General features: G+C 39.2%; 1 protein-coding gene across 2 annotated transcripts in view; it reads left to right on the forward strand.

Annotated features, from left to right (window-relative positions):
* LOC140740804 (calcium-transporting ATPase type 2C member 2-like) overlaps window positions 1–27,670 on the forward strand; it is a 74,301-nt gene extending 46,631 nt beyond the window's left edge. For both annotated transcript variants that reach the window (XM_073070325.1, XM_073070326.1), the window contains exons 14-27: window positions 1,427–1,528; window positions 2,704–2,793; window positions 4,236–4,337; window positions 4,430–4,586; window positions 7,434–7,604; window positions 10,063–10,160; window positions 10,854–10,904; window positions 11,144–11,310; window positions 11,685–11,753; window positions 11,858–11,974; window positions 21,166–21,313; window positions 22,624–22,719; window positions 24,181–24,322; window positions 26,277–27,670. In XM_073070325.1, the coding sequence (XP_072926426.1) occupies window positions 1,427–1,528; window positions 2,704–2,793; window positions 4,236–4,337; window positions 4,430–4,586; window positions 7,434–7,604; window positions 10,063–10,160; window positions 10,854–10,904; window positions 11,144–11,310; window positions 11,685–11,753; window positions 11,858–11,974; window positions 21,166–21,313; window positions 22,624–22,719; window positions 24,181–24,322; window positions 26,277–26,389 (1,623 nt within the window). In that variant the 3' untranslated portion in view covers window positions 26,390–27,670. The remainder of the gene's footprint in view (window positions 1–1,426; window positions 1,529–2,703; window positions 2,794–4,235; window positions 4,338–4,429; window positions 4,587–7,433; window positions 7,605–10,062; window positions 10,161–10,853; window positions 10,905–11,143; window positions 11,311–11,684; window positions 11,754–11,857; window positions 11,975–21,165; window positions 21,314–22,623; window positions 22,720–24,180; window positions 24,323–26,276) is intronic.
* The last annotated feature ends 298 nt before the right edge of the window (window positions 27,671–27,968 follow it).

A 27,968-nucleotide genomic window follows, 5' to 3' on the forward strand; every position in this document is an offset into this window, starting at 1 on the left:
TGGATGGGCTACAACAGCAGAAGACCACAAACATTCACTCAGTAGTCGTCTTATTATGTAGAAGAGGTAACTAATAAAGTGGCCATTGAGGGTATATATTTATTTTACCCCAAAGAAAGCCTACTTCAAATTATTAACATTAAAATAACAAGTGTTTCAAGGCAGTTGTTTGACATCATTATTATTCTTACACATTTGTATAATGATCATAGCACAATTTGAAATACAAATAACTGGAATTGTACTTTTTCAATATTTTTATTAATTTTCACATAGAAGAATACAGAGTACATGAGGATATATATCATGAATCAAAAAAAAGATAGAATAGTACTGAATACATTATATTTAAATCACACTTGCAATCACAGTACCCTATATTCATGATCAAACACATACATTAATTAAATTGTAATTTGAATTGTAATAATTTTATTATAAAAATGAATCTAAACCCACTACAAAGATTGAAGCTGTTTGATAAAGAAAGATGGAAAAAATGCTTACCACATAGTGATTTATGTTATTAGCCAACATCTGTACTTTAACACCAAATCAAAGGTTTTGAAAGTAGTTCAAAAACGGTCCCCACACTGTTTGAAAGTCTTGGTTAGAATCAGAAATTGAACAATGAATCATCTCTAAATTTAAGCATGACATAACATCACGTAACCATTGATTGTGAGTAGGCGGAGCATTTAAGCACCAACGCCCTCCTAGCTATAAGAGAAATAAAAGCCAATATATGCAAATCAAATGTCTTCAAAGTTATGCCTTTTCTCCAACAATACCAAACAAGGCAGTCAAAGGGTTAGGTTTAAAATTTACTTTAAAAAGTACAGAAAAAGTTTGGAATACTTCCTTCCAGTATTTTTCAAGACTCGGACATGTCCAAAACATATGGATTAGTGAAGCCTCTCCATTGTTACATCTATCACAATAGGGAGATAAATCTGGATAAAAACAAGATAGCTTGTCTTTGGACATGTGGGCCCTGTGAACCACTTTAAATTGTAGGAGGGAGTGGTGAGCACATAGTGATGAAGTGTTAACAATTCCTATGAGTCCTGATAAGAACTTATCAGATGTAATTTCTAATTTGAAACCTTTCATAATGGCTCAATATCCAATATTTATAGTATGTTGTTGGGAATAAGAGAGGTTCCTTTAGACAAAATTAAAGATGCCTGGGAACAAGATTTACGGATTTCAATTTCTGAGGAGACTTGAAATGAAATTTTTAAATAAGAATTGTACTTCTCATGAAAATATATAATATAAAACTACCTAAAGAGTCTCAGAGCATTTTATTGAAAGAATTTTGGCTAGATGCTCTAAAGTCAAGTATTCCTGAGTAAAGGGTGATTGATATGTTACCTTGGGTGTTGTGAAATTTTTAAGCATTTCTTTCTTTTATTTGCTATAGGTAACAGGTACCGGATATAATGGAAATGGGAATGTGCATTTATTATCCACTGGAGAAGTCGTAAAGGCATTTTCCAATGTGTCTGTAGGAAAACTGGTTGAAGTAAGTTGTTTAAAATGCTCTGTTTGGTTGTTTCTATTACTAAGGTGCAAGACTGATCTTCGTTGTCCATACCAAGCTGCCATTGTTGGCAGAGGTGCCAAGTATGGAATTAATGTGCTAAAAAGATTCCCACAGATTTTCAGGCCACATCTATAGAGAGGAATAAAGAGTTATGTTTTTGGCTGAGACCCTTCATCAGGACTCACCAATAGTGATGAAGGGACTCAGCCTGAAATGTTGACTCCAACTTCCTCTCTGTTGATACCGCCTGATCTGCTGAGTTCCTCCATGTGTGTGTGTGTGCGTGTGTGTATGTGTGTGAACTTACAGCATCTGCCATATCTCCTGTATTTATGTTCCATGTGAAGTTCTCTCTGAAAGTTAGACCTAGTGTCCAGTGTTGTCCCAGAGTGTAATACAATCTATCGGGACCCAAAATTAGGAGTAGGGCTTTCAGTGAGTGAGTGCAGCATTTTCATCTATGTGCTGATGGAAGTGAACACTTCCCCAACCAAAATTGTTTGCGTTCTGAAAACTAATGAAGGAAAAAAAGTTTTATGATTTAATTAAGGACTGGTTCTGAAGCCATTATATTGAGGAATCTGTGGCCTTCATACAGCATAATGACACAAATGATTCTCAGTGTCACCTGATCTGAATTGCTTTTGATAAAGAATAGCAGTAATATAGGGGTTTCAGTAGGGCAGCTTAGAAGTCCACCTTCTCAGTAATCTGAGAGACGTAGAGCACAGAGAAGGTCCATTGACCCAGCAAGTGCATGCTGACAATAAAGCAGCCATTTACATCAATCCTTCATCAGCCCCATTTTATTCTCCCTACATTCACATCAATTCCTCCCCCTCCCCCCCACCCTCCTGCAAGATTCTATCACTTCTCAGCACGCATGGGGCAATTTATAGCGGCAAGTTAACCTGCCGGCCTGCAATTCTTTGGGATATGAGCGGAATCTGATCACCTAGAGAAAACCCTTGCAAAGGGAGAATGGGTAAGCTTCACCCAGACGACATCTGGTCACTGGACCTGTGAAGGAGTAGCTCTTCGAGCTGCCCTGTGCTGAGTGCATGTGTTACGACATTTACAGTCAAATAAAGTGTATTATTTCAACATGTTTTAACATTAATAGCTAACCCGTGCTGAACACTTGTTTGTCATAGGCTGGATGTTTATGCAACAATGCTGCAATTACCGAAGATTCCTTGATAGGACAACCAACAGAAGGAGCCTTAATTGCACTTGCAATGAAGGTAAAGCTGAAGTAATTTTAATTTTAATGCTTTATCCGAGACAAGCTTTCAACTCCATGTCAGAAAGTGCAGCTGAATCATTAGCATATCTTGGAAGATCAGAACCTTGATAGGTGAAGGACACAGCTGTTTGCCAAAACTTAAGTGGTTTACAATCACTGTCTTGATGTGAACTCCACTGAAGAGCAGAACACCACAAACACGGGCAAATGGCCACGAAGTTGGTTGATTTAACCCTCTTGGAAAAATAGATTTGCAATAGCTAAATAGTTCTGAATCAGAATTGGAATCAGACTTATTAACACTGACATACGTCATGAAATCCATTGTTTGTGGCAATATTACAATGCAATACAATTAAAAATTTACTATAAGTTACATTAAGAAATATATAAAGAAATAAATAATTTTTAAAAAGCAAAATAGTGAGGTAATCTTCATGGGCCATTCAGAAACCTGATGGCAGAGCTGTTCGAAAAGCACGGAGTGGGAACCCTCAGTTTCCTGTACCTCCTCCCTGATGGTAGTCATGAGAAGAGGGAATGTCCTGGATGGTGAAGTTCCTTAGTGATGGATGCAGCTTTCTTGAGTTACCACCTTTTGAAGATGACCTTATTAGTGGGAGTTTTCTTCCTGTGATTTAGCTGGCTGAGTTTGCATCCCTCCACAGCTTTATTCGATTCTGCGCATCGGAGTGAGGTGAGAAAGTGGTGGAATTGGGGTAACCAATTGGCTGTCCGTCACTGATAAGGAGGTAGTTTGCAATGTTTATCAGCAAGTTGTAATCAAGTTTACTGATGATGTACAGCTTGGTGAAAGTATGGACTGTGAGGAGCATGCATGGGGGGGATATGGAGTGATTAAGGGAGGCAAGGACAAGACAGATAATGTGAAACATAATGTGGAAAATATGTAAAATCATTCACTTTGATAGAAAAAATGGGTGGAACATTTCTTCAAGTAGTAACTGATTGAAAGGTATTGAGAGGAACACAGATCAGTTCAACTTAATAAGTCAACTCTTGGCTTCCACCTCCAAGTTCTTGAAGTGGCCCAATTTAAAGTCATAAGCAAACTTGTGATGTATTTATGTTCCTTGACCAAATGGTATATGAGACCCAGTCACTGATCCCTGTGGTTTCCTATTAGTTACTGCCAAAAATTCCTTCACTGTTTTGTCTTTCAAACATTTTTCAACCTAGGCCAATGTATTACCTCCATTAATATGCTCTTTAATTTTGCACACTGACTTTTATGTGGAAAATCCATGTACTATACTTCACATCTTAAATGTTTCCAAGCATACTCATGAATGTGGTTTTTTTTTGCTTATTTTTGTTTTGAGTGACATTTTCACTCAATATAAATCTGAAAGAAAATTGCTTCACAATCACTGAAGAATCTTGATTTTAAAGTAAAATATTTTGCATTTTACATTAAAGATGGACCTGGATCAGGCTGGGCAGAGTTATACAAGGAAGAAGGAATATCCGTTTAGTTCAGAAAAAAAATGGATGGCTGTTAAATGTGTCTACAAAGATCAGGTGGGAGCTATCTTGGTGTGGAAATTCTAATATGTATGCTGTTTTAAAACATGTCTAAGTCAGCGGTAACCTTCTTGTTATGTGATTTAAAGGAAAATGAAGAATTGTTCTTCATGAAAGGTGCATATGAGGCAGTTATTCAGTATTGTATCAAGTATAACCTCGGTGGCGCGTCAATACCACTCACACCACAACAGTGTGCTGTATACCTTCAACAACAAGCAAAGCTGGGAGCAGAGGGCCTTCGTGGTAAGATCTTGAGTTTTGCCAAATCTTCTAATCCAACGTGTATAGTTTTATATTTTAAATTCTATTGCATTGTGTGTCATAATATAGTGCAAGTGTCAAATGTAAATTTCTGCTGTTTTTCTTTAGTATGTTATTGTAATGTTGTTAGTGCAAAACTGTCAAATATATTTTCATCTATGTTCTGCCAAGATTAAAGGTAAATCATATTCTAAAAATGGGATGGTTTGAACCATATTAGAGATTATATAACAGTATATCTGGGACAGGAATTAAACCCACTGCATCTCCATTCAAATTGTAATGTAGCCAAAATAGCACAAGGTAATCATGGATCATTACAGCCAACATTTTTACAGCTGCACAGACCAACCATTGCTCTAAGCACAAAATTTTTACATGCCAACAAACTGTCCAGCACTACTTAAAAGTTTTTTTGTAATAGACATACTTTGGATATTTAGAATGAAAACTGAAAAATCACATACTTTTGATTTTACTTATTAATTTAAGGTTATCATGAAATATAGTACATCAAAGAAAATATTTAATATTTCATAAACTCAAGCAGTCTAAACAACTGACAGACACAATGCAAAAAGTAAAGTGTTTTGACTAGACAGCATCAGCATTCAGTGGGCTGATAGTTTATTAACAATGAGCTACTGACTTGCATTGTGGGTTTATTGTTACAATTTGTAACAGTGCTGCAACCTGAAAAACTGACAATACAAATACGTTGAAGCTCTAAAATGTTTTCAAGTAAAAGCTGTGGTATGTTTTTTGCTTAGAAAACATATAGACTATATTCAAAGTTTAAAAGAAATATTTTATCAGTATACATACACATCACCAGGTACAACCCTGAAATTCCTTTTCCTGCGGTCATAATCAGCAAATCAATAGAACAGTAACTGTAACCAGGATCATTGAACAACGAACTGTGCAAATGCAAATATAAATAAATAGCAAGGTATATAGATAGCAAGATCAATAGCATGAAATAACAAGATAAACAGTCCTTAATGTGAGATCATGGTTGTGGGAACATCAGAAATAGAATAAGTATAGTTATCCTCTTTTGCTTAAGAGCCTATTGGCTGAGGGTTAGTAACTGTTCATGAACCTGGTGGTCTGACTCCTGAGGCACCTGTACCTTCTACCTGATGGCAGCAGCCAGAAAAGAGCATGGTGTGGATCTTTAATGAATGTTGCTTTTCTATGACAACATTTCAAGTCGATATGCTCAATGGCCTGGCAGTCTTTCCCCGTGATGTACTGGGCCGAATCCACTACGTTTTGTAGGATTTTCTGCTCAAAAGCATTGGCATTCACATGCCAGGCAAAACTGCAGCCGGTCAATGCACTTCCCACACAATCTTAGAAGTTGGTCAAGTATATTCATTAACATAACTAATTACAGGGGTGCTTCACAGTTGTATTAATCCAGATGTCAAAATTATATTAACATTGTAAAAGAAAATTCTCGCTGTGTGTCTAAGCACAAAATTTATACATGCCAACAAACTGCTTAGCACTAAAAAGTTTTTTGTAATAGACGTACTTTGAATATTTAGAATGAAAACTGAAAAATAGCCACGTAGCTTAGAGGAAATAGTGGTTACAGCAGACAAGTTCATTATTAAAAAATTTATATTGAGACAGATGACCTCCATTTTAAGCAATTATCCTTAATTTATCTCAAAAGACCTAAACTGTGGAGGAACGTGAAGGATTGAACCCATGAGGTTTGTGAATAGGACAAAGCTGCAATGGTCCCACTCCCAAGCCCAAATACCTTGCCTTTGTGAGCACCTTTTGTGACCTCTCTACTCTTGAGACCTTTGACCACCATTGAACTCACTGTCCTAACACCAAATCTTCCTCTCAATAACCTATTTGCAAACTCTCTCCCTTCATAATCCTATGGAGGGCCTCGTCTCACACCTGCTGATAAGGCAGCTTGTTTACAGGATTTTCCTTTGACTGCGAGCCAGCAGTTAAATTCTGCAGCAGATTTGGAAAATCGGTTTGGGTTAACGAAGACTAGAATTCAGGCCAACTTCTTTTTTTTTTTATCCAGAGGGTGGTGAATCTATGGAATTTGTTGCCACGGGCTGCAGTGGAAGCCAAGTCATTGGCCTTAAGGCAGAGATTGATAGGTATCTAAGTAGCCAGGGCATCAAAGGTTATGGTGAGAAGGCGGGGGAGTGGGACTAAATGGGAGAATGGATGAGCTCAGGATAAAATGGCGGAGCAGACTCAATGGGCCGAATGGCTGACTTCTGCTCGTTTGTCTTATGGTCTTATGTTTTAAACAATGGATGTGTGTGTTTCAAACCTTGATTAATTATCAATATAAACCATCCAGGGCAGGTAGTACATGATATCAATAATTATTGATCCCAAGTGGAAATTCATGCTCTCGCATTGTATTTGGTCAATATTACCACATGTACCAAGATACCATGAAATGCTTGTCTTGCATACTGTTCATACAGGTTATGGGCCAAATGGCCTAATTGTGCCCTACGTTTTAAAATCAAATAATAACAGAGCATTGAGGTAAACAAAGTAAAGCAATAACAATGTAGAATGAAGTGTAACAGCTACTGATAAAGGTCTTAGCGGTGTAGATTCTGAGGTCAAGAGTCTGTCTAATCGTACTATTGGACCATTTAATAGTCTTATTATTACAGTGGGTTAGAATCTGTCCTTGTGCTGGGTGGTCTATGTTTTCAGGCTTCTGTATCTTTTGCCCCATTATTTTTTTCTCCATGATGCAGGATATATGTACATTAAAAGATCAAGACTGGTATTAATTGCCAGTTTCCTGTTTGTTCTTTCCAGTGCTTACACTAGCCTCTGGGCATGAATTAGGTGAACTTACCTTCTTGGGATTTATTGGCATTATTGACCCACCGAGAACTGGAGTCAAAGCAGCAATTCAAATGCTTCAGAGTTCAGGAGTTGCTGTTAAGATGGTCACTGGAGACTCCATGGCAACAGCCATCTCTATAGGTACAATGAATTTTGGCCTATTTTGCTCTTGAGTAACTAATTATTCTGTCTATCTTCTTTTCCAAGTTTCAAAGGTACATTTAATGTCAGAGGAATGTATACAATATACATCCTGAAATGCTTTTTCTTTGTAACCATCCATGAGAACTGAGGGATGTCCCCAAAGAATGAATGATAGTTAAATGTTAGAACCCCAAAGTACCCCCCAGCTTCCCCCCTCACGCGTAAACAGCAGCAAAGCAACGATCCCCCCTCCCCCACCAGCAAAAAAAAGCATCGGCACCCTCCACCGAGCACTCAAGTGTGCAGCAAAGCAACAGCAAAGACACAGACTTGCAGTGCCCCAAAGAATACTCGTTCACCTTGTATTCAATATACAAACACCTCGCTGATTTACGATGTTAAAAGTCCATTGCCTCGCTTTTTCTGAGCTCTGAGCCCAAAGATCTCAGGTTACTGGGCAAACAGCCAGCGACGTTCCATCTCCCATGACACACCGATTTCCTGCCAGGACACCGACCTTGGGACTGCCCATCCCCGGAGCCCCAAGATCCTGGAACTCCAAAGGCAAGCTAATCTCATAGGCTGCATCCTTTGCATATCGAATAACGTGAAACCCCCGAGAACAGGTCCCATCCCTGCAAAGAACTGAAGTCAGCGTGTAACTCCAGGTCTTCAAAAGAACCCTGAAAGTGAAAAATAGAGATATTAAAGAAGGAAATGGAGCTGTTTCCGAAGATGCAAGCAAAGGAGTTGCTGTTAGGCACCATTGTCTCCTCCTAAGCTTGCCTTTAGGTTTAATGCAGCTGTATTGAAGTGTGTGCTGCTCTAACACCTGACAGAATTCAAAGCAACAACAAGCTTTACATTTTATACCCATTACAATTTATAAGTTTTTGTTTATCATTCTGTTTTTACTGTGGCAAATAGAAAATTAAGCTAAGAGACTGAAAAGGATGAGTGGCATCACATGCTTTCTAGCAGGGATATACCATGTTGGTCCTCAGCATTGTCCAGTAGTAACCAATTGTTCCATTGGTTTAGTACTGGACAATCTCTTCATGTTCATTCATGAAATGCAAGCACTGCTGAAAAGGCCAAACATTTATTGCCCATCACCCAATGCCCTTGAGAGGATGACAAGGACAACTTCCTTGTACCACATGATGAAAGTACATTTGAATAAGCTGCTTGGATAGTAAGTTCCGTTATGTGGACTCGGTGATGAGGATTGATCAACAGTATTTTTTCTGAGTTGAAGGATAAGTGACTTGGTTAGGAAGCAACAGGAAGTGATTTTCCTTTTGGCTGTTTGTTCCTCTTGAAAGAAGATGCTGTTGAAGACTTGGTGATTTACGGCACTGAATTATGCTGTCATAATGACCCCAGGGTGTATGAAGAGAATGTTCAGAGTGCAAGATGGGAAGGTTATCAAGATGCTTTATCCTGGATAGTGTGAAAATTCTCAAATCTTGGCTTATGTTCAAGCTCTATATTATATGCTTTTGATTTTTAAAAAGAAGTGTAATTACTGAACTGATAGGACCTGTGATATGAGACTAGTTAATGAATGCAGATTACTTCATTTAACACAAACACAGCTGTTATCAAATTTGAAATGCTGGAAACTATCATTCATTGTAGCCATAATTTGGTTCTCTGTGACAGAGTAATAAACTTCCATCCAATCAACAAGTCTTTATTTTCTCCTTTGTGGTGCTTTGTACGCTCCTGCGTGTAATGAAGCATGTAGCTTCTGGATGTTCTTGGACTATACTGACATTTTTCATATAACTTTTATAACTTAAATGGTCATTTAAATTAGTAATAATTTTAAGTGGATGTTGAGTAGAACTTCAGTTATACCATTAAAACACAAAATTATTCTTCGTGGGCTACTTAAACTGTAATAGAGCTGAGACATTCAATAAATCACTGAATCCAATAAAGGAGAATAATCAGCAGGCTAAATAGCTCCGTTTATCCTCAACCTTTCCCTATTAACAAAAAAAAATAGTTTGCTCCACTTTGTGTTTGTGTTTTTAAAAATTTTTTATTGTAATGATTAAGCTGCTGAATAACATCCTCATGGTCAATGAATAATGTACCATATTACTTGATCATATTTCTAATATAATGATTGAGGTTTGGGGCTAGCAGGCTTTCAGTCATATTTCTCATTTCCCCCATAAAATCCAGTCTACTGTGAGTTTGAGTTTCCTCCTGCCATTAACCTGGACAATTTACTCTCTCTCCATAGACCCTGCCTAACCTTCTAAGTATTTGCAACATGACATTTCTATCTTTGTGGTGCTGCCAGATGTTTGCTTTGGAGTAGTAAATTGAAGCAAAGTAAATGATTTGAACAATGATATTTAAATGAAGTAGTCCACAATGTAAAATATAACCCCAAAGTATAGCTGGAAATAATCGCTTTCAACTGCATATGCTCATACAGGGAAAAGTATAGGACTTTACAATGATGATATGGAGGTTATGTCTGGGGAGCAGTTGGATCAAACAAGTGATGAGGATCTTTCCCGTTTGGTCATGAAGGTATGATACCAACTCGAAGTTACTCTAAATTTAATTTCTTTAAGATAATTTAAAGTCACTTCCTTAGTTGTATATTCCCCTTTAATAAAGGTCCAAAATTTGATTAAGCATGAGTTTATTTTTCAACATTACAAATAAAGTCGTTTAGTGTTGTAGCCTCCAGGGTTTTGGCACTGCTGTTTTAATGAATTTTAGCAGTATGGTTAAGCATCAAGATAGTTTCTCATAACACTTCCAGCAATTCCCCCCCCCCCCCCCCCGCAAAACAAACACCCCCCCTTCTCCTTCATCATGATTTAGAGTGCAGTTTCACTCATTACTTTCTATCTCACCTATAAGCAGTGCAGCTGAGATCTAATTAGCACTATTAATTCAGGTCCCCTGCTGGTGCATGCAGCAATTAGTGCAAGTGTCATACAATAGTCCTGATAATCACCTGACATCTAGGTTTACATCATGCAAATATGAGCTGAATCCACACTGCCTTCTCTGCTTGTTTTCAATCGATGCGGTTACACTGGGATCTTGTCACACCCCGCCAATATAATTCTCGTTTTATTACACATTTTGAAATAAAACATTAAAACTGTATAAATAGCATTTTGTGGCAATTATCTTAAAAACTAAAGTATTTGCTTTTTTCTCCTCTCTCTCCTGCACATTCCTCCCCATTCCCTCTGTTTCCACTTCCAGGTTGCTGTATTCTTCCGAACAAGTCCAAAACACAAGCAGAATATTGTAAAGGTATTAACCTCTTTATGATGTATATTGTAAAAATGTGTTCTCTCACACTTTCTAAATGTATTAGTCAACTATCTTGAATGACACAAAACCACTGTAATGGTAAGGTAATTGAAACTGCTACTAATAGAAGCCATTCGAGATGTCCTTTGGATAACAGCCGATATTGTTTAAACTTGATGTGCATGTTGGTTGACCAGTAAAATATGCAACCGTTTACATCTTTCCATGATGCTCTACAGGCTCTCCAGAACAATAATGCGGTGGTGGGGATGACAGGAGATGGTGTGAACGATGCTGTTGCTCTCAAGTCTGCAGATATTGGAATTGCCATGAGAGGAACAGGAAGTGATGTCAGTAAGGAAGCGGCAGGCATGATTCTAGTGGACGATGACTTCACATCTATTTTGTAAGTATTCTTGCGGTTCTGCTTAACTTCTCAAAATGTTAGCAATAGCATGCAAATTATTAATTACTGTAAGCTTTTACATAATGTGTGTAGTGTTTGTACATTTTGATTTACTTTATAGGTCTTTATTTTAGAAATGCAGAGTAAAATTTCTCTTGCTAAAGTGATGAATGAGATTCCTGTGGAATGCCTGAGCATAGACTGTAAGTTCAAAGATGAAAACAGCTATTATTATACACTAGAAGGGGCTTCCTGCTGTTTTACATAGAAAACCATGTTAAAATGTGAAAGAGCAGGGGAAATATAAACAAATACTAAAATTTATAAAATCATTTCCATGAAATGGAATAACCTGGCAAGCCATTATTTTGTAGGTCAGCAGTGGAGGAAGGCAAAGGAATATTCTACAACATTAAAAACTTTGTGATGTTCCAACTGAGTACGTGAGTATAAATTTAGCTATTTAATAGACACTAACCTGTCTTTGTAGATTACGCCATTGTCAAACATCTGTCTAAAATTTAAATGCTTTGTTTTAAATATGCAGGAGTATTTCAGCATTGGGTATGATTGCTCTGTCGACTATATTCAACTTGCCAAATCCACTAAATGCAATGCAGATTCTGTGGATCAACATCATTATGGATGGGCCTCCAGCTCAAAGGTAGGGTCATTGTTAGTTACCCCAATTTCGTATTGAAGGCATGATCCATATCTGCGGGGCTGTACAGTTGGAAACATATTTCATTATCTATGTGTCAAGGGTGAAATTAGTTATTTAAATTTCTTCATACTCAATTTATAACTTGGGCTTAATTGTCTATGCTCAAATGGAATTGACCATTAAAGCACTACAGCACAGAAACAAGCCATTTGGGCCTTCTTGTCTGTGACAAACTATTATTTTGTCAAGTCTTATTCATCTGCACCTGGACCATAGCCTGTCATATATCCTTCCCGTCCATGTACTTAACCAAACTTCTTTTAAATGTTGAAATCGAACCCACAGTCACAACTTCGAATGGCAGCTCGTTCCACACTCTCATCACCCTCTGAGTAAAGATGTTCCCCTTAAACATTTCACCTTTCATCCTTAAGCCATGACCCCTAGTTCTCATCTCACTCAGTCTCTGGTGGGCAGTGTGTGGACATGCAGTGTGTGGACATGCACCTGTCCTATCTATACACCCCTTGTAGTAGCTACCTGAACAAACCAACACCACTGCCAGAGACCAAACTAGGGAGTTAATCCAGTATGACGCACTTTCTGATCCAACTCTGTAATAATGTTCAACATCGAAGAAATACATCTAATCCTTTATTAAGCAACTAGCAAAACAAACAATCTTGAAGAAATATTAAGCGTACCTAAGGGACAAACAAGGAGATATCACACCCGGCTGTCCCTAACTCTAACTGACTAACTAAATCAGGAACACGTAACCAAACTCTTTGCTTTTATCACACCCCCATCCATGTGACTATCATAACGAACATAATAAACGGGTAACACAGAATACAATGCAGATAGAAAACTGACGCATGGCTCCTACACCCCTCATAATTTATACCTTTATCAAATCTCTCCCCATTCGAATATGCTTCAGGGAACAGAATCTTAACTTATTCAACCTTTCTCTATAACTTGGGTTTTGCAATAGGCAAATAGTCACCCCAACAACTCAGGAGACAGGTGAGTGGGTAACAGTCAGGAGAGGGAAGGGCAAGACCCGGATACTAGAGAATACCCTTGTGGCTGTCCCCCTTAACAATAAGTACTCCTGCTTGAGTACTGTTGTGGGGGGGCCTACCTGGGTCAATGGGTCAAGCAGCAGTTGCCACACCTCTGGCCTTGTGGCTCAGAAGGGTAGGGAAAGGAAGAAGGCAGCAGTAATAGGGGCTGTATTGTTAGACAGGTGATTCTGTGGATGCAGGAAAGAAACACGGATGGTAGTTTGCCTCGCTGGTGCCAGGGTCTGAGATGATCCTGATCATGTCCAAGATATCCTGAAGTAGGAAGGTGAACAGCCAGAGGTCATGGTACCTATTGGTACCAATGACATGGGTAGGAAAAGGGAGGAGGTCCAGAAAACAGACCACAGGGAGTTAGGAAGTTAGTTGAGAAGCAGGACCACAAAGGTAGTAATCTCAGGATTACTGCCTGTGCCACGTGACAGTGAGAATAGGAATAGAATGAGTGGACGATAAATGCGTGGCTGAGGGATTGGAGCAGGGGACAGGGATTCAGATTTCTGGATCATTGGGACCTCTTTTGGGGCAGGAGTGACCTGTACAAAAAGGAGGGGCTACACTTGAATCCGAAGGGGACCAATATTCTGGCAGGGAGGTTTGCTAAGGCTATTGGGGAGAGTTTAAATTAGAATTGCTGGGGGTTGGGAACTGAACTGAAAAAACAGAGGAAAAGGCGGTTGGCTCACAAATAGAGAGAGCTTGGAGAAGTGTGAAAGGGAGGTGATAGAGAAGGAATGCACTCAGACTAATGGTTTGAGATGTGTCTATTTTAACACAGGAAGCATCATGAACAAAGTGGATGAGCTTAGAGCGTAGATCAGTACCTGGAGCTATGATGTTGTGGCCATTACAGAGACTTGGATGGCTCAGGGGCAGGAATGGCTACTTAAAGTGCCAGGCTTTAGAGGTTTCATAAAGGACAGGGAGGGAGGCAAAAGAGGTGGGGGCGTGACACAGCTGATCAGAGATAGTGTCATGGCTGCAGCAAGAAGAAAATCATGGAGGGATTGTCCACTGAGTCTCTGTGGGTGGAAGTTAGATACAGGACGGGGTCAATAACTCGACTGGGTGTTTTTTATAGACCATCCAATAGTAACAGGGACATCAAGGAGCAGATAGGGAGACAGATTCTGGAAAGGTGTAATAATAATAGGGTTGTCATGGTGGGAGATGTTAATTTCCCAAATATTGATTGGCATCTCCCTTAGGGCGAGCAGTTAAGATGGGGTGGAGTTTGTTAGGTGTGTTCAGGAAGGTTTCCTGACACAATACGTAGATAAGCCTACAAGAGGCGAGGCTGTACTTGATCGGATATTGGGAAATGAACCTGGTCAGGTGTCGGGTCTCTAAGTGGGAGAGCATTTTGGAGATGGTGATGAGAATTCTATCTCCTTTACCACAGCATTGGAGAGGGATAGGAAGAGACAAGTTAGGAAAGTGTTTAATTGGAGTAAGGGGAAATATGAAGCTATCAGGCAGGAACTTGGAAGCATAAATTGGGAACAGATATTCTCAGGGACATGTACGGCAGATATGTGGCAAATGTTCAGGGGATATTTGCATGGGGTTCTGCATAGGTGTGTTCCAATGAGATAGGGAAAGGATGGTAGGGTACAGGAACCATGCTGTACAAAAGCTGTTGAAAACCTAGTCAAAGAGAAAAGAAAAGCTTACGTAAGTTTCGAAAAACTAATGATAGAGATCTAGAAGATTATAAGGCGAGCAAGAAGGAGCTTAAGAATGAAATTAGGAGAGTCAGAAGGGGCCATGGGAAGGCTTTGGTGAGCAGGATTAAAGAAAATCCCAAGGCTTTCTACAAGTATGTGAAGAGTTAAGAGGATAAGACACGAGAGAATAGGACCAATCAAGTGCGACAGTGAAAAAGTGTGTATGGAACCGGAGGAGATGGCAGAGGTACTTAATTCACTATGGAAAAGCATCTTGGCGAACGTAGGGGTGGTTTACAGCAGATTGAAAAGCTTGAGCATATAGACATTAAGAAAGAGGATGTGCTGGAGCTTTCGGAAAGCATCAAGTTGGATAAGTCTCTAGGACTGGATGTCATGTACCCCAGGCTACTGTGGGAGGCGAGGAAGGAGATTGCTGAGCCTCTGGCAATGATCTTTGCATCATCAATGGGGATGGGAAAGGTTCCAGAGGATTGGAGGGTTGCAGATGTTGTTCTCTTATTCAAGAAAGGATGTAGAGATAGCCCAAAAAATTATAAACCAGTGAGTCTTACTTCAGTGGTTGATAAGTTGATGGAAAACATTTGGAGAGGCATAGCTTTGTCAAAGGCAGGTCATGTCTTAAGAACCTGATTGAATTTTTTGAGGATGTGACTAAACACGTTGATGAAGGTAGAGCAGCAGATGTAGTGTATATGGATTACAGCAAGGCATTTGATAAGGTACCCCATGCAAGGTTTATTGAGAAAGTAAGGAGGCATGGGATCCAAGGGGACCTTAATTTGTGGATCCATAATTGGCTTACCCACAGAAAGCAAATTGTGGTTGTAATCGGGTCATATTCTGCATGGAGGTCGGTGACCAGTGGTGTGCCCAGTAATCTGTTCTGGGACCCCTTTTCTTCGTGATTTTCATAAATGACCTGGATAAGGAAGTGGAGTGATGGTTTAGTAAATTTTCTCATGACACAAAGGTTGGAGGTGTTGTGGATAGTGTGGAAGGCTGTCAGAGGTTACAGCGTGATATTGATAGGGTGCAGGACTGGACTGAGAAGTGGCAGATGGAGTTCAACCCAGATAAGTGTAAGGTGGTTCATTTTGGTAGGTCAAATATGAAGGCAGAATATAGTATTAATGGTAAGACTCCTGGCAGTGTGGAGGATCAGAGGGATCTTGGGGAATCCATAGGACACTTAAAACGGATGCACAGGTTGACTGTGGTTAAAAAGGCATACGGTGCATTGGCCTTCATCAACCGCAGGATTGAGTTTAAGGGCCAAGAGGTAATATTACAGCTATATAGGACCCTGGTCAGGCCCCTCTTAGAGTAGTGTTCAATTCTGGTTGTCTCACTATAGGAATGATGTGGAAACCATAGAAAGGGGGCCGAGGAGATTTACAAGGATGTTGTCTGGATTGGGGAGCATGCCTTATGAGAATAGGTTGAGTGAACTCAGCCTTTTCTCCTTGGAATGACGGAGGATGAGAGGTGACTTGATAGAGGTGTATAAGATGATGAGAGGCATTGATCATGTGGATAGGCAGAGGCTTTTTCCCAGGGCTGAAGTGGTTGCCACAAGAGGACACAGGTTTAAGGTGCTGGGGAGTAGATACAGAAGAGATATCAGGGTTAAGTTTTTTACTCAGTGGTGAGTGCGTGGAATGGGCTGCTGGCAACGGTGGTGGTGGCAGATACGATAGGGTCTTTTAAGAGACTTTTGGATAGGTACAAGGAGCCTAGAAAAATAGAGGGCTATGGGTAAGCCTAGTAATTTCTAAGGTAGGGACATGTTCGGCACAACTTTGTGGGCCAAAGGGCTTGTATTGTGCTGTAGGTTTTCTATATTTCTATAACTTGCCTACTACTGACGTCAGGCTCACCAGCCTATAATTATCAGGCTCGTTCTTATAACCTTTCTTAAACAATGGAATAAGATCAGCTATCCTCCAATCTTTCAGAACCACACCCGTGACTAAGGAAGTTTTAAATACCTCAGCTAAGGCCCCTGTAATTTGTGCACTAGCCTTCCACAAGGGGGCACCTTATCAAGCCCTGGGGTTTTATCCACCCTAACCTACGTCAGAGCAGCAAGCACCACCTCCTCTGTAACCCTCATATGGCTCATGACATCACTGATGTTTTGCCTCACTTACCTCACCTGAATCATTTCATCATATGTGTTCTATGCTTTTGTCTTTACATTTTTTTCTTGAGTTTGTTTCTGCAACCTATTTTCTTGTAAAGAAGTAATCCAATCACATTTCCCTGTAGTCTGTGGAGCTCGATGCCCTTCCTTGTCATGCTTTTATTGTTCTGTGAGATTCCTCATTTTGCGCTCTTACCATAAACCCGTCTGTGTATTTTGACATCATGTTAAGCATAGTCCATTGTGCTGTAGCTTTAAAGCTAAAGTTTAAAGATGAACTCGGATTACATAGGAAACCAGGGAACAGTAGCAGATGCGAAACCACTTGAGCTTACTATTCCATTCAGTAAGATACAATAACTGTTGATCTGAACCTTATCGATTCACTTTCCTAACTAATCCCTATCATTCATGATTCCCTTAAGGTGGAGAAACTTGTCTCTCTCAGCTTTGTATGTACTAATGACTTGTGCAGGGTAGTGATCTTCAAAGATTCTGAATCTTCTGAAAGAATTGTGGGACAGCATGGTAGTGCAGCAGTTGGTGTACCCGGGTCAATTCTGCCACTTTCTGTGAGGAGTTTGTTTGTTACTATGTGGGTTTCCTCTGTTATTTTCACCATGTTCCAAAGGCATACAGATTAGTAGGATAATTAGTCGATGTGTAACTGGGTGGGCAGGAAGACCTGTTACTGTGCTATCTCCAAATAAAGAAATTTCTCCTCATCCCTATCTTAATGAATAGACTTATTCTAAAACGATGCTCACTAGGTCTTGATTCACCATCCAGGAGAAATATTCTCACAATATCACCTCTATCAAGCCCTTTCATAGTCTTATAGACCACCGTAGAATCACCTCTTTCTCTGCAAAACTCCATGCAGCATGGGCCTATTCTTCACGATCCTTCAAGGTATTCTAACCTAACACTGCTATACAAATATCAAGTAAAACCTACAGGAAGAGTAAACACTGGACTTAGAAATAAAAGTACACTTGAGATGTTCTAAGTCATTGTGTCAAGTCAAGTTTGTTGCCTTGTGCACAGGTAGAGTGAAGTACAGTATAGATACAACAAAAACTTGCTTTCAGCAGCTTCATGGGCATGTAAATTCAGACAACACACAGAACAGAAATCCTTCCACTTCTGCTTCCGATCATGGTCTACAATCATGATTGTTCTTAGCAAATTTTTCTACAGAAGTGGCTTGCCATTGCCTTCTTCTGGCAGTGTCTTTACAGCCATTATCAATACTCTTCAGAGACTGTCTGCCTGGGGCCAGTGGTCACATAACAGGGAGTTATGATATGCACCAGTTGCTCATACGACCATCCACTACACCTGCTCCCATGGCTTCACAGGACTGTGCTTCGGCGGGGGGGTGGGGGGGTAGTGCATAGCAGATGCTACATCTAATTCAAGGGAGACCTGCAGCTAGTGAAGGGAAGGAGCGCCTTACGCCTCCTTTGGTATCTCTACCCAGCCACGCACTATGCAAGATAATGAGAGAAAAAGACTGTGCAAAACAAGACGTCAGTGCAGGTCAGTTCAAGAACCTCGTGGTAACGTAGAGCCGTACAGCACAGGGACAGGCCCTTCGGTCCACAATGATGCACCAAATGTATTAAACCAGAAATTAAAGGCCTAACTAAACTAATCCCCTCTGTCTACAAAATGTCCATACTTCTCTATTCTCTGCACGTTTCTGTGCCTATGTAAATGCATCTTAGATGCCTCTGTCGTATTTCCCTCTACTATCACCACTGCAGGCACCCACCACTCTGTGCTTATGTTTTAAAAATTGCCCCGCACCTCTCTTACACCCTTTTGTCTTAAATATATCTTCTCCAATATTGGGCATTTCACCCCTGGTAAAAAGATACAGTCTATCTGTGTTTCTCATAACTTTTAAATCTCCACCAGATCTCTTCTCAGCCTCTATTGCTGCAGAGAAAACAACCTAAGTTTGTCCAACCTCTCCTAATAGCACATGGCCTCTAATCCAGGCAACACCCTGGTAATCCCCTTCCGCACCTTATCCAAGGCCTTTATGGACATCCTACGGGGCAATCAGTTGAATCAATAATCCAGATGCAGTGTAACTAGCTGCAATGTCACCTCCTAACTCTCGAACCCGGTACCTCAACTGATATAAACAAGTATTTGAAATGCCTTCTTTACCAATCTGTACAGCCACCTTTAGGGAGCTTTAGACTTGGACCCCAAAATCCCTCTAAAGTGTTAGGAAAATAGCTGTTCCTGAACCTGGTGGTGTGGGAATTAAGGTTTCAGATACCAGTGTAAATACTATTATATATGAAGTGAAATGTATAATCACCTATTTCATTGCGATAAGGTCTTCCCTTCCATTGAGCACACCTACATGGAGCGCTGTCACAATAAAGCAGCATCCATCATCAGGGACCCCACCACCCAGGTCATGATCTCTTCTTGCTGCTGCCATCAGGACGATGATACAGGAGCTTTAGAACTCTCAGTACTAGGCTCAGGAATAATTACCCCTCAATCATCAGGTTCTTGAACTAGTGTGGATACTGTCACTCAACTTCACATGCCCCTACAGTGAACAGTTCTCACAATCTAAGGACTCCTCATCCCGTGCTCTCGATAATTATTGCTTATTTATTTTTTCTCTTTCTTTTTGTATTTGCATGGTTTGTTATCTTTTGCATATTGGTTGTCTGTCCGGCCTTTTGGGTGTAGTCTTTTGTTGATTCTATTGGTTCTTGGGTTTACTGAGTATGCCCACAAGAAAATGAATCCCAGGGTTGCATAGGGTGACAGACATGAACTTTGATAATAAATGTACTTTGAACTGTGAAATGGGATGAACTCTGGACTTCACAATCTAATGGTTATGGCCTTGCACCTTAAGGTCTGCCTGCACAGCACTTGGTAACTGTAACAATGTTTTCTGCAGTTTCTAATTGTGTTTGCCTTGTTTTAACTTGAGGTACCAATGTGATGAAATGATCTCTATGGGTGACATTTCACTGCACCTCAGTAAACGTGTCAGTTTAGATCAGGGGTGGTAATCCTTTTACATTCCATACAACTATTGTAGCCCCATTCAATTCTTGTAAAAACGTGTTAATATAGACATATTTAGCATTTTTACATGAGATATTGATTTAATATAAAAACAAGATAAATATTACTTACCTTAATGAGAAGAAGAATAGCCCTTAACTCGGCAGTGGAGTTATCGGGGCACCGTCTTTTGACGATGTTTTCGTAACAAGCTATTCTTGTTTTTAAGAGGCCGAGTTGCTCAACCCGACTTGGATTCAAACTCGGGAACATTCGTTCCGGAGTCTGACACTGATACTATTATGCCACCAAGTGGGACTTACCTTAATGGGACTTTTAACAAATATGTTTTGTCTTCTTTTAATTTCTTCCTTTTTCTTAATCACATTTTCTTTCCGTAACTCAGACCCAAGCACTAGCTTCAGTTTTCCTTCTATTTCAGTCTGATATTGTGTTTTATAGTGTCTATTAAGATCATCTTCTATTATGTGAGAAAGTGTTTTCAGAAACAATGCACAATGGTTTTCCTGACGGACCCGTTATAAATAAGAACTAATTTTCCCACTGTTCATTGAATTCATGCTTACTATCACTTTCTGCTTTTCTTTTGCACTGTGATGGGTAACTGAATGTAAAAGCAAGGCTTAATTTTTGAAAAAGTATAAAACTGCAAATGTTCACAAAGGATGAACAAAGCACAACTCCATAGCGCACGAGTGTCAATTGTAAACTGACTGGCAAAAACCTGTGACGCACCGCTGGTGCAGACCCATTTCTGGGTCTAAGCTACTTGAATTCCTGTTATAGATTACTGTTCCACAAATCGGTTTTTGGTTAATACTTTTTGTATGAGTAGGTTTACTTTTTTATTATTATCACTGGGGTGCAGTGCGCCACTTCTAATCATCCAATGCGCCACTTTTGGTGCATGCACCATGGGTTGGCCATCCCTGGTTTAGATCATTCAGCTCATTGACTCTGTACCAGACCTCAGAGAAATCCCGCCATCCCTTCCATTTCTCATATACTCAATATACGCTTCTACCAAAGAATTAATAATTCTGGTTGACTACAGAGCATCCAAATAAGTAGAAAGTAAATAAATTAAGTTTATTTTTTGTTCCAGATTCCAGCATTTGCAGTCTCGTGTCTCTCTAAAAATTATACCTGGTGTATATGCATTTGGCTGGTAATTTATTTCTGCTCTTCTTTCAACAGCTTGGGTGTTGAACCAGTTGATAAGAATGCAATTAAACAGCCTCCAAGAAATATGAACGACTCTATTCTGAATAAGAGCCTAATTATGAAAATATTATTCTCATCAGTTATAATGATGAGTGGTACCCTTTTTGTTTATTGGAGAGAGGTGTGTACAATTACAAACTTTAATAAATAATCTATTATTAATTGCCTGAATCGCAATCAAATAATCTATGTTCGTGCTTCCTCTATTCAATCAAAGTTTAAAAGTTAAAGCCTTATAGGCTCATCAGTCTGGTGCTTATGCCGGTTTCCGTGGTGTGAAGCGACTGAGAGTACAAGACTCCCCCCCCCCCCCCACCTCCCCGGATAGGACGCCCGTCTATCACGAGGTTAACCCCCAGCATTTTGCCGGTACCCATTTTCAGCTAGGTGGACTAGACCAATGTGTGGTTAAGTGCCTTGCTCAACACAACACACCACCTTGGCTGAATCTCGAACTCATGACCTTCAGATCACTAGTCCAATGCCTTAACCACTTGGCCACGCGCCACCTACAAAATGTAACTTGTTCATTATTATTTTTGGAGATGATAACCCACTTGTAAGTTGAGAAGTGAAAAAGTGTGGATGTCTTTCAGAATCCAGTGTGTTCTGTGCCATTGTACAGTGGAGGCCACACTAAAATGCTCCCATTGATTTTACAATGTGCCTAGCTCCCAGCTGTGCTTTTACATCATGTAAAATCAGAATCTGGTTTATTATTTATTTATTTGTTTTTGTTTCTTTGTTTATTTACCACTACAGCAGAAAGTAGGCCTTTTGGGCCATGCCACCTCAGCAAAGCAATTAATCCTAACCTAATCATGGCCCGCCCGATGTGTGGACGATGCAAAGCACTCTTTGCTTTTATTTCGGTCTCTAATTTCTTCCTATATTTCAGTTTACCTGAAAGATTGAGATGAGTGGTAGTTTTAAAGAGCATTAGCTGGAAAGAGTGAAGAAAGGGCCTGAGGATATTGCCAGGCCTAGAGGGCCCGGGTTATAGGTTATAGGGAGAACGTTTGCCATGGTAGGTCTTCATTTCTTGGAGCACAAGAGAATGGGGATAACCTTATAGAAATGTTTAAAATTATGAGAGGGTTAGATAAGGTGGATGATAGGGTAGGCAAGACCATAAATAGGGAGCATGGAGCATGCGTTCACCTCCCTCTCCTTCACACAGAGGGAGGTGAATGCATGGAACGAGCTGCCAGAGGAAGTGATTGAGGTAGCTACAATACTATCATTTAAGAAGCACTAGGATAGGACTTGGAGGGATATGGGACAAATACAGGGAATTGGGACTAGCTGGGTAGGCACCATGGTTGGTAAAGGCTTGTTGGACCGAAAGGCCTGTATCCATGCTGTATTACTCTATGCCTCTATTAATTTTATGGTTATGTAACTTTAAATCTTTCATTTTATTTAAAATAGCTTCCAGAAGGGAAGATTTCCTCAAGGACCACAACCATGGCATTCACCTGTTTCGTCTTCTTCGATATGTTCAATGCTCTAAGTTGCCGCTCACAGGTACTAGGCAATACCTAATTATTTTGGAATTGATTTGTGTAAATTTCAAGTGTCAATTTTTAGTGGAAGCACTTGCCACCAAAGTCTGCATTCATGTCCTAATCTTATGACAACCAAACTCTAAGCTGGCGTATTACCAAGGAAGGAGCCACTTTTTGGGTGACAAGTCAAACCAAGACCACACCTGCACTTTCACATGCGAGTGAAGTATTGGATCATATTATACCATTTGGTTTTTGCTCCTTTTTGTTTTAGGGTATGGTTTAGCCAGCTATGTCAGCTTTTATTGTCCATCCCTAGTTGAACTGTGAAGGAGATGGTGAGCTCCCATTTCAATCACCGCAGTCCGTCAGCTGAAGGCACCAATGCTAAGGTGTTGCATAAGGAGTTCCAGGACTAAAGCGAGCAAAAATGAAATGACAGTAATATTAAATGGTTTGTGACTAGGGGAGTATGCTAGTGGTGGTGTTACCGTGCATGTGCTCTCCTTACTGCAACGTGGCACTATTTGGACCACTTGACCCAGACTTGCGAAGTTGAGAGAATGGAACTGCCCCAGTGTGATGGCTCTTCTGCTTTAAATACTCTCCCACTCAGGTTTCCTGTCATCGTCAGATACGATAGACATCATCACTAGCGTAGTGGTTAGCGCAACACTTTACACCACAGACGATCCCCAATCGGGGCTGAATGTAATGAGTTTCTATATTCTCCCCGTGACCACATGCATTTCCTCCAGATGCTCCGGTTTCATCCCATATTCCAAAGACGTACAGCTGGGGTTAGTAAGTCGTGGGCATGCTAGTTCAGCACTGGAAGCATGGTGATGCTCACAGGCTGGCCTCAGCACTCTCCTCTGGCTGTGTTGGTCATTGACACAAAATGATATTTCAATGTATGTTTCGATGTACCTGTGTCATATGGAGCTAATCGCTCTCTGTGCTTCGGGTTGCAGGTTTGGGAAGTGCTTTCAAATTAGTGGCACTAGATTTTGTAGACGGTTCACACTGTAAGCCCAAGGTGTAGGGAGCGACTGTTATTGTCGTTCAATGAGATGTTAGTAAGCTGCTTTGATCTGACTGTGTTGTGCTTCTAATAAGTTGCAGACTCATTCACAGTCCTGATTTGTGCCTTGTAGATGGAAAAAAGGCTTTGGTCTGAAGGCGAGTCAATTGCTGTAGGATTCCCAAACTCTGACTGGCTCTTGCAACCACAGTGATATAGTTGGTCCAGTTGAGCAATATCCCAGTAAGATATATGACAATGGTAATTCAATTGAAAGGCCAGGGGTACGTTGTTGGACTCTTTTTACATTGAAGATTGTTATTGCCTGCCATTTGGATGAAACTGATAACATCCTTATAAAGCAGATTTTCGGAAGTAAATACAAAATGCACGTGGGTCTTAGCACTGTGTTACAATGATTCGCATAATTTGAACCAATTTTGTTCTCATTTCTAGACAAAATCAATATGTGAAATAGGCCTATTCCATAACCGTGCATTTACTTACACGGTGCTTGGCTCACTTCTTGGGCAAATGGCTGTCATCTACTTCCCACCTCTACAACGAGTCTTCCAAACAGAGAACCTTGGGCCACTTGGTATGTAATTGGAGGGTTTTTATTGCATATTCAAGTTTATTTACATTCAAAATTTTATTTTACAGAAGAATGTTGCCTATTTTTATATCTCTGTTCAGTGAGCATAATCTAGCTTTTATTGTACTTAAGTTGTTTCCATTAAAGTTAATTTTTTTTTACTCAGCGATCCAGGGACAGCTTCTTACCATCTGCCATCTGATTTCTTTTCAAATCTTTTTATTATTATTATTATTCAAAAATAACACAGGTACATCGAAGCAACAAAACTTACAATGCCTCAAAAGAAATTATCTTAAAGATTGAAAATTTTGTGAATAAAAAAAACCTACTAAGCAAGAAAAGTGAGAGATAAAAAAAATCATTGGGTGTACAACCCCAGAGCCATGCTTCATACAGAAAGCTTCTAAAAATAAACATCAAACTGCCAACAAGAAAGAAAGATATATCCAAAAAAATTTACATTTAGATCATGGAGGAAATCTATCAGTTAACTGAAATGATAATAATGAGTAAATGAGCCCCATCTCTTCTCAAAATCAAATAAAGGTTCAAAGGTTCGACTTCTAATTTTCTCCAAGCTAAGACACAGCATCATTTGAGAGAACCATTGTGACAAAGTAGCAGCTGATATATCCTTCCATTTCAACAAGATGGCCCTCCTAGCTATCAGTGTAACAAACGCAATAACATGTTGGTCAGACACAGAAATACCATGGATATTTTGAGGAATTATTTCAAAAGGCACAGTCAATTTATTAGGTTATAAATTGATTCTGAGTGCTTTAGAAATTGTCAAAAAGACTGACTTCCAAAACTGTTTTAATATAGAACATGACCAGAACATATGTGTCAGTGTAGCTATCTCAGTTTTACATCTATCACAATACTTGTCAAAATTGGGAAATATTTTAGAAAGTCTCTCCTTCATCAACTGGTAACGATGTACAATTTTAAATTGACTCAGTGAATGACTAGCACAGATCGAAGAACAGTTAACCAGCTTCAGAATCCGTGTCCAATCCTCCCATATAAAAGTCAAATTGAGTTCCTTCTCCCAATCCTGTTTAATTTTAAGTAAAGGACGCTTATCCCATTGTAATAATAAATTATAAATTCCTACATGGACATTGAAGCTTTGGACAATACCTCACTTTTTTTAATATACAGTATTTGTTTTTGCACATTTTTAATCTATTCTATATACGTAATTGATTTACTTGTTAATTTATTATGTTTTATTTTATTCATTATTTTTCCTCTCTCTCTGCTAGATTATGCATTGCATTGAACTGTTGCTGCTAAGTTAACAAATTTCACGTCACATGCCGGTGATAATAAACCTGATTCTGATTCCTTGGCAGAGTGTTTCATTTTTTAAATACCAGAAAATAAAGCAATCGGTTTGAAAGTGGTTATTGTCTATAGGGATGGGATATGAATGCTAGGTTAATTTTCCACCATTATTTTAGTAAATATGGAAAAATTATTCCACCATTATTCTAGTAAATATGGAAACTTAGCTTAGAAAAATAGAGGGCTTTGGATAAACCTAGTAATCTCTAAGGTAGGGACATGTTTGGCACAACTTTGTGGGTCAAAGGGCTTGTATTGTGCTGTAGGTTTTCTATGTTTCTATGTACAAAGTGCAACAAACAGAATGGCCCACTCCTACTACTGAATGTAGAAGAAAATAACACTTGGAAATTAATTATGCAAGTTAAAACAGAATCTTTATTATATTGTGGTACACTGAAAGGTTTTTAGTCACACCTCTGTCCAGCAACTAAGTTTCAGATTGTACAATAATTTTCAAAGTTTATTTATCCTGTCCTGAGAGAATATATACATTATTATAAATAACTGGGTCTAAAATACAATTAAAGCAAGAATCTACTGAACATTCTGTTTATTTTTAAGAGCTAATCAGATTGATTGCGTTCTTAATCTTTTATAGATCTGCTATTCTTGACTGTCTTGGCCTCTTCGGTGTTCTTTGCTCTGGAGCTACTGAAGCTAATTGAAAGGATATGGCTGGCAGCTGCTGAAAAGAAAACTAGTCCAAATTGATAAGTCATCCATATAAATTGGAATGTAAATACACATTATAGGACCGTACACCTCCATTTTATGAAACTTAGCAAGGTTTGTGAAATGTAATGCTGATTGACATGAAGACATGTTCTACTGAATCAGCGAAATTACACTCAAGGGAACTGCCTTTGTTTCCAGGAGGTACTGATGATGTTACATAACCAAAATTGGATTAGAAAATGTTGTTATCTACAAATCTTCATTACAAAATGGCAAGGAAAAAACAAGTGACTAGCGAGCGAGACTTGAAAAGGGGCCGTGCAGAATGCCACATATCAGCCAATCACGCATTGAACATTTACAATACTGAAGGTGTGAAATTTGACTTCAGCCCTTACATTTTTTAAGAATGAACATTGTCAAACTGGTTACAAAACTTCACCCAAGCACTTTTAATCGAACAAGCACACTGGAAAATACTTGCGGGATTAAGTAAAAAGCAGAAGGAGCAAGTTAGAACAATTGTTTATGCTAATCAACATGCAATAACGGTTTGATACCCAGCATTGCTGTTACTTTGGACTGCAACACCACCATTAACTCAGACACAGAAACATGATCAGTAATTAGAACATACAGCCAGTGCCATTTAAAAATTATCATCATATTTTCAGTTTATTTGTTGATACATTTCCACAGGCTGTTACTATAATTCTCGCAAGTGTTTTTTTTTTATGTTTGTAAAGAGTGCATTTAAGTTAATACATTCTAAATGGAATGTTGTGACAATTGCTGGAGGAATACATCCCAGTTTCTCAGTCCCTTCCCAGAGTTGTGGATTTATAGGCATTCTTACGGTGCATGGCAATTTGGAAAAGTGAGAGATCACTGCAGAGTAGAACGAGGTTATTGGGGGTCGGGGGTGGAGATGATAAATTAATTCAAAGATTTATGGTGGCTGGGAGATGTGGTGGAAACAGATAAAACAGTGACTTTTAAGAAGTGTAAGATTGACAAGAATATGCAGGGAATGGAGGGATATGGTCTATGTACAAGCAGAAGAGAATTAGTATCTTGTTCAGTGCAGACATTATGGGTCGGTAGGCCTGTTCCATTACTGTACTGTTGTTTTAAAAATGCAAGTCCAATTCTCCATTCACCAGCAATTTCACAACTTGCTCTTTTGATGGTATCAACAAAAATGTTTGAAAACAAAATTTATGGATCAAGATAGCTCATATTTTGGAAGAACTATGTACTTATGACTTTTCTCACCTTGCATCACTTCAATAAACTGTAGTTTCTAAATTTACAAAAACTTTGGTAATCATTAAGGATTGTTAATTAATTTTAATATTTTTTTACACTGGCTTGGCTATAATTTATAATCATTCTATAACTGTACCAAATGGCTTCCTGGACTATTTTAGGTCAGTTATCTGAGAGGACACAAATAGATCAAACAAGTTAAAGAGCAGAAAGTTTTCTAATATCTTCTCTCATGAACCTGGTGGACACTGTGATCACTATTACTGATACTAGTACAGTTTTCCATTTTAGACTTATTTATCTCTCATGCACTAGTGCACTTAAATAAACAAATGAAAACAAACAC

Source organism: Hemitrygon akajei, chromosome 17, assembly GCF_048418815.1.
Source record: "Hemitrygon akajei chromosome 17, sHemAka1.3, whole genome shotgun sequence".
In the NCBI taxonomy this organism is placed as follows: Eukaryota; Metazoa; Chordata; class Chondrichthyes; order Myliobatiformes; family Dasyatidae; genus Hemitrygon; species Hemitrygon akajei.